The sequence below is a fragment of the Scyliorhinus torazame genome, chromosome 18 (genome assembly GCF_047496885.1).
Source record: "Scyliorhinus torazame isolate Kashiwa2021f chromosome 18, sScyTor2.1, whole genome shotgun sequence".
In the NCBI taxonomy this organism is placed as follows: domain Eukaryota; kingdom Metazoa; phylum Chordata; class Chondrichthyes; order Carcharhiniformes; family Scyliorhinidae; genus Scyliorhinus; species Scyliorhinus torazame.
Genome location: NC_092724.1, coordinates 140,536,694 through 140,547,423, shown reverse-complemented (window position 1 = coordinate 140,547,423; position 10,730 = coordinate 140,536,694). Strand labels below are relative to the sequence as shown.

The following is a 10,730-nucleotide window of genomic DNA, read 5'->3' as shown; positions in this document are numbered from 1 at the left end:
CAAACTATATGTTCGCTTTCAGTTTACAAAAGGGGGTGAATATCTACTTTCAGATTAACGGGAACTATTCTGGACCGCAATAAATTCCTAGTCTAATAATAACTTATTCTCAGCTCTCTAGAGTCAACAGCACGCCGTGTTTATTATTGATAGTCCATATAATCCTCCAAATTCTAGGGGAGCGAAAACAGATTGGCGAATTAATATGCTGGATAAGAGCAACCGGGTTGTTTTATAATAACGGCAGGTAGTAACAATACTTCAGGCAATAATGCTCTGTAATTACATTCGGGCACATACTGATTTAAACATGCTGTCAGGTTTCGGACTTAACCGTTTCAAACCTTCGTCTGTGTGTTCTGGGGATTCAACTGATTATTTTTTTCCAACGTTCTTTTTTTAACACTACTGATGTCTAGTGTGATAACTGAGTTACCCAAAGTTTAAATCCGACACGTCTTTTGCTCAGGTAACAGCTGCACTAACTGTATCATCGACACCAGAGGCCTCTGCGGTTTTAAATGCTTGTCTTCTTCGCTCACCCATAGCGCCATCTATTACCACGTATGAAAGTTTATACGAGAACATTAACATTCATGTTACAGGAGATAATTCAGATAAAGGTTCCCGCAGCAAGGCTGAATCTTATCCAAGGATAACATCAATACATCAGATCAATTCCCATTTACTCCCTCAGTACTGAACTCCTGAACCAGCAAAATAGAATATTGCCAAATATTGTGTACTCACTCCTTAATTTAATCTATTTGCAGAGCCACCTTTCACATGCTACACTTATTTTTGTAGAACATAATGTTAAATGTGCGCTCATAAAATGTCCTGTGGGATTTTAATTCAGGTTCAGTTGCAAAATGAATGATTGGACAAGCGAAGTCGAACAAATAGACCATTGTTACTTCGAATGAAGATGTCATAGAGTGTCAAATAATTCCTACAGTGCAGAAGGAGGCCATTCAGCCCATCGAGTCTGCACCGAGCCTCTGAAAGCGCGCCTTACCTTGGCACTACCCCGTTCTCTCCCTGTAACCCCATCTAACCTGCACATTCCTTGGCGCTGTGAGGCACGAGTGCTAACCACTGTGCCACCGTGCCGCCCCATATATTCATATAATTGAATGGAAATGAATGCAACGTTTATATAAGGCAACTTTATTTTCCACTTACAATTCATGTACAACCAATATCCGCCATAGACACACGAGATTACCACTACCACAGGAATGTGTCTGATGATGCTAACCTCTTCCACGTGTACGTTTACACACATCAACCAGAAGTTACCAGATATTTAATGAAATGCAAACATCACGTTTTACAGAAATAGATTCCTCTTTACACAAGCCTACTTTCCCCGGCTTTGTTTACTGTCGGATCCGCTGACGCTGCAAGTTGTCGAGGATGTGGTCACTAATTAAGCACGTTGTCATTGTGGACGTTTTAACTTGGCTGCAAAATGAGGAGACTATTGATCGCTACTTGTAGTGCACTGCAGGGAAATATTATCGGCGGCAGGTTAGAAATATTAGGACAGCGTTAGAGTACGAACACCATTGTGCATAGCGTATCGGCACACTTTACGGAGTGGGGAGCTTCCAATTGTGCCTTTCTCCCAAGCAGTGCTTTATGGTAGATCACATACACGGGCCACACATAGACAACTCGTTAAGTTAGACCCCACGCCTTAATAATGGATGTTCTATTGCAAAAGTGGCCACTTGAAGGCAGCAATAGCGGGTGTTTTGTGTGGGTTTCAAGGATGAGCGAAGTTCAGCGTTACTACAATAAGGTCGAGTGCCAGCGGATCGCTGCAAGAGCCTGCCACCTGGACACTGACGTGACTAGCGCCTTTAACGACCCAGGGGTTTTTTTTTTTGGGGGGGGGCAATCCATTTATATTCAGATCAAATGAGAGCCCCAACAAAATGGACCCTGACGTCCATTCACCTCCTTCACTTCACATCACTTCCTCATGAAGCCGGCCCCTCCCTCCGCTCTGCGCCGCCAATCAGATCCCGGACGCAACGTCGCATCCGTCAGCCTTGCCCTTCACCCCCCCCCTCCTCCCCTTCCTCCTTCACCTAGCAACCCCTGCTGGTTGCTAGGCGAGGGGGCTGGCACTGCTCCGGAGCAGTGGTCACGACGTCAGCGGGTGGGAGTATTATGGGCTGGCGGCGAGGCTCCAGCTGAAGGGAAGCTCGAGTCGCTTTTCGCTTCCCCCCCCCCCTCCCCTCCCCCCCCCCCACCCCCCCCCAGCACTGCTGCGTTCGGGGAGCCAGCCAGCGGGCGAGCATCATGGAGCTGTCGGCCGTGGGGGAGAGGGTTTTCGCCGCCGAATCTCTCCTCAAGCGACGCATCAGGAAAGTATGTGAGGCGTCCCCATCTCCCCCCCTCTCCACATACCCTCCCCCCTCTCCACATACCCCCCACCCCTCACACACACACAAACTCCGCTCTCTACCATTTCCCAACCCAGGCAGGTTTTAAGCCATATTTTCTGACAGGTTTGTTGTGTTTTTACCTCCCCCCCCCTCTCTCCCCTGCCCTCATCCTCCCCTTTCTAGGGTCGGGTCGAATACCTGGTCAAATGGAAGGGCTGGTCTCCCAAGTAAGTCTCAGCATTGCGGCGCCCCACAATTGCGCGGAAGCGCGCGTCGCACCGAGATGTAATGCTTATTTATCTTGTGTGTGTGTGTTTTTTTAATCGCCCTTTTAAGGTACAGTACATGGGAGCCGGAGGAAAACATCCTGGACGCCCGCCTGATAACAGCCTTTGACGAGAGGTGAAGGCCTTTGAGTGACATTAACATAAAGCAGATCTCTATTGCTTGCTTCTGCAATTATTATCAGAGATTTCTTCAAAACGCTAATTGCAGCCGCAATATCCACGTTTTCTTGTTGTCTTCCAGAGAACGGGAAAGGGAAATGTACGGGCCAAAAAAACGTGGACCTAAACCTAAAACGTTTTTGCTGAAGGTAAATGCTTCAAAATGTGGTCGATATTTTTTTATTCCGCTGTGTGTCATGCATGTTTCCATCCCATGCAAAGCAAAATAGTGATGTTCATCTCTTCTGCAGGCGAAAGCAAAGACCTACGCCTTCCGCAGTGATGTAGCGAGGGGACTGAGGATGTCTTACCCGGGCAGGTCTGCTCAAGAATCCGGCTTCTCCTCCACCCGGTCCCGGGAGGGACTCCGGAGAGAGCCGCCGGGAGCCCTGCAGCACGGCAGCCTTTCCCGGGGAGAGACCTCCAAAGAGAGGAGCGCCCGGGTGGAGGAGATCCCCAGGGCCCACCAGAAGACGGGCTCGCACCAACACAGGAAGAAGGGGCCGAAAGGCGGCAAAGTGGACTACAAGGACGGCCAGGCTGTCCGCGCGGGCGCCCTCAAAAGGAGCTCGCCCGATGAGGTGGAGGGAGGGACGCCGACCTACCCCCACTTTAAGCGCAGGAAATCCGAGGAGTTCGACTCGGGGAGCGACGAGCTGGAGGAGAAGGTGGAGAGCGGACTGATCCACTTGGCTGGCAGGCAGGAAGCGAAGCTTGGCAGCGCGGTGCCGGCCCCCAGGTCGCAGTTCCATCGCACTGCCCTGGATTACGGGGGCAGGAAGTACAGTGCGGACTCGCACATCGTGCGGACTAAGGCGGGCTTGGAAAGCATCCCCTCCAAGAGTGAACCAGGGACAGACACCTCTGCACTTAAAAACACGCACGTTTCCGAGGGGGCGGCGTCCAGGAATAGCGTGTGTGTGGCCAGTGACAGGCCACTTTCAAAGCCCCCTTTGCTGGCCAGGCACCATGTCTCCCGCTTTCTGTCGGAGCCAGAGGAATCCTGGAGCCCATCACTGAACAATCTGGAGAAAGTGGTGGTTACGGACGTCACGTCAAACTTTCTGACTGTAACCATTAAGGAAAGCAGCACAGATGAAGGGTTCTTCAAGGAAAAAGTTTGAACAAGAGAAACTTATTTGACAATCCTGATGGGAGGGCGTTGATCGTTACTAGCACCTGTCAGTCACAACGGAGTTATTGCTGGAGAAATTCTGTGTGTTTTTTTCTGGGTTGTATATAGTTTCCTGGAACAGGTAAATAGGATCAGCTGCATCCGCCAGGTCAAAAGTGAAGGGCCCGTTATCTTAGGCCCGTGTTGTGTGGGCTGTATTTCAGATGCAGTTAGGTACAACTTTATTAAACATATTGAGGGGCTTAGAGTCAACGTTTTGACGTTTGCGTTTGCCCGGATAAAGGTTGAGGAGGCGGTTGGCGCGATGGGCGTGAGATGACTGCTTAATTGCCCTCCTCTCCAAACTGCCAGTCAACAGAGCCCACCCATGATCATGATAGTAGTATTGTTAATTTGTGTCAAATTCATTTGTAGAAATTATCGGACTTGGAGGATTCCTTGTCCCGGCACACAATCTAGATTATGGCTAAAGTCATAGCCATTCAACAGCAAATAGCTTCAGAATTGACGACGATTGCTAAGTTGACTTTCTTTTTCAGTGGCCAGACTCTTGCCTCCTTTACAATTACATTTTTTCTTATCTAAATGCAATGTGTGTTTTGAATATACAATGCCAATTGCACTTCCCATTATTTCTGTAAAATATAAACAAAATAGTCGTTACTGAGCGAGGTGTTGTATTTCGTATTTCCTGTTCTAAATGTTAGCTTATATACACATATATATTGTGTGTGTGTGTGTGTGTATATATAGCTACGTTTTATTTATCCATGTGCACACAGGGATTTCTCCCATTATACAATGACTTTGAAACATGCTGTGAGGATAACAACAATGCTTAGAAATAGTTTCAGCCAACCCCCTTGTCTGTTAAAACTCTTGACCACTTCTGAAGGGAATTGCTCCCCCTCTATTATCTCCCCCACTTTTGCATCAGGGTCTCTTTCTGTGGGACAGCTCTTAGATATACACCACATATAAAAACTAAAATGAACATATTTGACATTAGCCAATGCCTTACAGTAACCCAATACTGGTACCAGCTTTCTTTTGAAATATATATATATATATATATATATATGAAGTATGGGCAGATTTTGCTTTCAAATAACCAGTAAATATGCATATGTGCTAGAAGATTCAAACTGCAGATTGACTGGTTAGACTTCTGCTTTCTTCTCGATAGTTTACTCCAGTAGATTTGCCCCTTCACCCATTTGACTTTATCATTGAAAGCTGGGTTAACATTTCTTCAGGTTAACATGGCTGCAAATTCATTGTGTGAACCGTTGAGTGGTGAGTGAGATTGCTAGTTTAATTTATTTTAAGTAAGTCAGACCAAGAAAGAGGAAATGGCATCAATATGAATTCTTTAGGAAAGAAAACTGTTGTTGTATACTTCATACTCTTATTTATAGTCCTATCACCACCTTATGAATGATGCTTTGCATGGGTTGAGGCCTATTGACTGACGTCTGCAGTGTGTTCTTTCACCAAAAAAAATGACACCATTTTCCAACAACATTTTCGACCAAATGAAAGTTTATTATTGGTTCCTTATCTCCCGCTGTTAGAAAATAAATTGCACTTGAGCTACTTCTGGAGATCATTCAATTGGGAGTTCGATTCTGTGAAATCTGCTCCCAGGTACAGGTGTGCTTCAGTGTGTGGGTGAAAAATAGACCCCAATAGGACTTTAGATGACAGCAACATGTTTCCAATTTTAAATTTGTTTGCAACAATCAAGTCGAATTATTTCACTGGTTCCCATTGTAACAATGGTCTGGTCTATGTACTGCACACAGCTTTTTTTTTTGATGATTTCAATTTGTGAGCCAGGAGAGAGTCTGAAATCCCAGTTGTTGAATGAATCTTGACACAGTTGGGAAGGAAAAGAGCGGTCCTGTGGTCAGAATATAACCTTTAATTAATCTTCGGATTTAAAAAATATTTCGACCAGAAAATTAACTGTGCGACTGAGCTTCGTGATGTGAGCATTTCTCATAAAGTTGATCTAGTCACTTTTATAATGGGATTGTTTAAGAGAAATGCATACTTGGAAAGGTATCCCACCTTTACATAAACTGAATATGCTACCATTGTTGGACCACATGGCTTGGAATAGTCTTTAAGATAGGGTTACAATGACAATGCTTGATTATTTAGATGATTGAGATATATTCGTAAACGAAACCGGCATTTGTGGTTTAAAGCCATTCTCTCTGAATCCAGGATCTTTGAAATATTTAGACTGCATACACAACATTCATGTAGTTGACACTCTATATGACTTTGCCATGTGTAGGTGGTTATGTACCTTTTAGAATCATTGCTGAGGTCAGGCCCAGCTGACAGAGTTACATTTGATAAGATGCACACATTTAGCAAAATGATTTACCAAAGGAAATGTGTTAGTTCTAATTATGGGAATGGACCCGCAATTGTGACTAATAACACAACATTAATGGAGACGGTTTTATTATTCAAAGTGGGTTGATGTTTATGGATGAATATTTGCCATCTGTTTTTCTAGCATTGGAGAATGAACAAAGGAGGATATGTCGGCAAATTGTGTAAACTAAAATCCCTTGGTGCACTTACATACTGATGGAATTCAAAGGACGTGTTACATTTGAAATGAGAGTACACTAGATCTTGTGTAAAACTGATCTATTGCACTTTGAATGTTTTGACTATTTAAACTTGAAGAGGCCGTGCCTGTTGCTGAATGTAATGTATATTAGTGTGTACAGGCCGTGTCACTGGGATACTCTGTATTGTCAGATGTTGATTTGCGGAACTTGTACAACATATATCATGTTTTCAAGGAACTGTTGCCATACAGGTTTTAGTGGAACTTATTAGGATCTAAGTGAAGCAGACATTGAATGCAGGTTACAGGTGGCATTTAAAGTTTATTATGACCAATCTTTTGGCGCTTGGAAAATGATTGCCCATATGAAAAACATTACATTGGTCAGAATTTACCTTCATCTCTCCCCCCCCCCACTTATGAATCTACAAAGTTTGTGAACTGTATTATGTTCTGTAAAGATTATTCAGCTGTCCAACAATTTTGTTTAGATTTGAAAAAGAATGTATGGAGGGGATATAACTATAAACTATTTTATGTATTCTACATAATGGATAGTGTCTACTACATTGCACTTAACTATATTGTTTCGATATTGACTATACATGTACTTTGCGAATAATGGTGATTAAAATGAAATGTTTTAAAATGTTCATAACATTTGAATGCGGTATACTACGAGAGCCAGGTTATAAATACGTCCCATTGATGTGTGGAGCGGTAACATTATCCAACGCAGATCCATAAGCAGGCTTTATTGGGACAGATTAACGTTTGCCTGGGAGCAATGAACCCTTCTCCATTGAAGTAGCATACACCCTTGTAAAATCTTTTAAATGAAGTCCATATGCCTTATCATAATAGGACCAAGGAAAGAATTATTTGTGGATGTCATCATTGACGTCTAGTTTCACCGCCAACCCATTTTACAAGCTGTAACATTCACAGCCGGAACTTTGCAGTAATAAATGCTAACGTTACACTCACCGAGTATCTTTCCCGTGTGTTAAGTTTGCATAGATTGGTTAGTGGTCCTCTACGAGTATGCGCGCCCTCGCACTGGTGTGATGTCCTCTTGTGTTTATTTGGGGTGCATTCGACAATGATGACGCACATTGCGCATTGCACTGGTCCCAAGACAAGCGGCGTTCCCTTCTGACTGGAAGAGGAAAAATGATTGCTGGAAAAGGTGCAACAAAACACTCTTTCCACCTTCAACCGGGAGAGCTCAACAATCAACTTTCCCTCCAACGACTGAAAAGCCACCGACCAGGATGAGAATTGATGTAACCTTTCTCCTCACGCAGATATAATAATAATGCCACGGGTACGAAAACTGTCGCCATTTAAGTATTTTAGACACAGCTCATTTCGGCGACCCTCGAAAGTACAGCAGCCTTATTTCAATAGAATTAATGAAGCTTTGTTTGAAACGTTGAATTTCAAGGTACATAAAGTTTGGCCAGAAAGAGGAATTCCCTTAAGCCTGTTCTGTGTCATTAGGAACACGTCTCTCAAGTACCCGTACACGCAGCCCAAAGCACAGATAGGCTTTTGGGCCATTTAAAGGCCTCGGTGAAATGGACATGCACAATAGTCTCTTTTGAATATGTATGTGGTTTGGGAAACCTTTACGAAACCCCTCTCCCGAATAAGGCATGTAGGCAGAGATGGAGTTGGTTTATGTGGGCACTCCAAAAAGTAATTGTTGGGGAGTTAGCTCCAAAGTAAGCCAAATACGAGCACGCCCACGAACAATAACGACAAACAGTGCGGGAAACATACGGAGCAGCTAGAGGAAGAAGGTGAAGACGAAGATTTCCAAAGTGAAAATAGCCTCTCAGTTTCACTTTTCAATTTATGCTGGTGGATTATAATGGACAATTTCTATCATATTGAACTAGAAATAACCTAAGCCGGTTCGAAACCTTCCATCTCTTCAACAACACTCGTTAATTGTGAGCATTCGGGTAATATTTCTAGTGTTGGCAATTTTCCCAGGAAAATGGGATATTTTCGAATGCTGTCTAGCTAAGCAGATTGTCAAAAAGCCGAAATGTGATACTTATGTGCTGCTTCATCGAAATATTCTCCAATGTGAAACCCGATTTGGTGAAGGACAATCAATGAAAATCACAATAGGTCATTTTGATACACTTACATATATAACTTTTTGATAAACAATCTTCTGATCAAGATGAAAAGGTATAGAAGTCTGCAAAGACACATTTTCCCACTGTTGGCAACTAGGGCAAACGTCAATCGTTGCCAGTTCAGTCTCCTCTCTCCTCCCAATGATATACTATCATCGTAACGCATAGAATGATACTGCCCGTTCCGAGGTCCGAAGTAGTCATCCACACCAGAACCGCCATTCTTAGAACATCTCAAGAACCCGGTTACTTGTATTACATTCCGATTTTTAAAAAATGTGTTGTGAATCATTGTACCAAGATTGAGTTGAAACCATTCAAATGTGTGACCCTTGTAGCTGGTACATCAAAAGGCAGAGAGTAAATTTGCGAGCCATTCGTCTGGATTAGATTCCAGAACAGACCTTAGAATATGAAGAACCATGGCAACTGGGCGCCATATTCAAATCTCTAGACTTGTCTAAAAATCAGAATGGTGAATGGAGCAACGAAGAAAATTGGAGAACTGCCAGTATCACAAACATAGATTTTAACCGGCTATGTCTGATTTAGAGATAGGTTGCCAACAACAATAATATCTGAGGTGGATTCAACAAGATCAGGTAGAACCTGTTTTCATTTGCGTTTGCTTAATGATTAGTTCCAAGAACCAAACACTGGATTGTTGAATTGGCCACGCATTTTGTTAATCGCATCATCAATGCGAACTGGAAGCTGTTGAATATTCTTGTATCTAATCCAAGCTTGTTGAGTAGAATCGGGATCAAGATGAACATTGGACTGAATTAACAATAGTGTCGAGACTTGTTTTGAATGGAATTATGAATGACGTAACACATTCTAGAGAATCTAAGAATGGATATTTATCCCACATTGCTATTTTAATGTTTTTTTCTAATGAGAGGGACTTTTTAATTAGATGTACACGACAGAACGTTTTAACAGTTACCGTTGTCTTAGGGTTCTTCCAAATGGTTACAACTTGTAACCCATCTTTAGAACTTTACACATCACCAGCATTGTATTTTGGCTAGTTCTAGCATTTCAACTCTCACCACCCCTTTGCCGAAATTATACAAACGGCAGATTTTGTGTTAAAGGTAATGAGGCCAACAGCACTCACCATTATTCATTTGGAGGCAGCAGTATGAAATGACTACACATACAACAGTTAAATGTGGAATTCCAACTGTTGCTGCCCAAGATGCTCTGCTTCTCCAAAGACTCTGCTAAATAGTACGTTACTGTTTGGTTCCCCATTCAAATTTATTGAATGATGTCGATTTGCTGTGGTTACCCCATTGATATGGACTGAACATGGTCCCTAACATAAAGGTTAGGGCCTGTGCACTCCAATGTAATTTCCATGTCATGGTCTGATAAATCTTAATTATTGCCCAACTATCGCTCTAGTGTTGAACATCAACTTTACTAGCATGGAGTCTCATTCCAGCTGCCAGTCCACTCTCAAGGGAAGCAAAATATTCCATGGCACTATTTCCAAGATGTGCGAGTCGATATTTATTTCTCAACCAACAGCATGGAAGACAGTTCGCCCTTTAAAATAATTTGCAACGCGCCTGTTACAAACCAACGAAAAACTGCACTTTCTTTGTAACATAATGTTGTACAACATCTATCTGCACAGTAAATATTCATGAAAATGCGTTTCTGCAATTGTAGGTCCATGAAGTATAGCTCCAGTGTCACTGCGATGAACGGAAAATATATCAATATATATTTTAAGATAGGAACGTTGTGAAAGTTTTAAAGACATTCTGGTTCAGAAAAAAACAACAGAAAGGCCTGTGGTCATTGCACAAGTGAAACCAAAGTTTCCGACTGCGCGTCAGTAGGTCAAGTAAAAAAAAAAGAGGCCTTTGCATTTCACTCTTGCAAACGTATACAAACAACCTATGAAACTACCATATCAAAGCAATGCAAGAGAACTATGTGAACATGCAACCAAATGATTACTTACACTCATTGCTGATTGTCGCTAGG

The 10,730-nt window shown here is 42.9% G+C and overlaps 1 protein-coding gene across 1 annotated transcript; it reads left to right on the top strand.

Annotated features, from left to right (window-relative positions):
- The first annotated feature begins 2,165 nt into the window (after positions 1–2,165).
- On the top strand, positions 2,166–7,559 carry LOC140395557 (chromobox protein homolog 8-like). Its single transcript, XM_072483485.1, has 5 exons — positions 2,166–2,382; positions 2,583–2,626; positions 2,736–2,801; positions 2,928–2,994; positions 3,097–7,559. The coding sequence occupies exons 1-5, from the start codon at positions 2,314–2,316 to the stop codon at positions 3,967–3,969; spliced, it is 1,119 nt and encodes a 372-aa protein (XP_072339586.1). The 5' UTR covers positions 2,166–2,313; the 3' UTR covers positions 3,970–7,559.
- The last annotated feature ends 3,171 nt before the right edge of the window (positions 7,560–10,730 follow it).

Excerpts from the sequence above, each read along its gene's own strand:
- LOC140395557 (XM_072483485.1), top strand. The coding sequence starts at position 2,314 with ATGGAGCTGTCGGCCGTGGGGGAGAGGGTTTTCGCCGCCGAATCTCTC. Across the intron at positions 2,802-2,927 it reads ATAACAGCCTTTGACGAGAG|AGAACGGGAAAGGGAAATGT; the intron begins GTGAAGGCCTTT and ends GTTGTCTTCCAG. Across the intron at positions 2,995-3,096 it reads CTAAAACGTTTTTGCTGAAG|GCGAAAGCAAAGACCTACGC; the intron begins GTAAATGCTTCA and ends TCTCTTCTGCAG.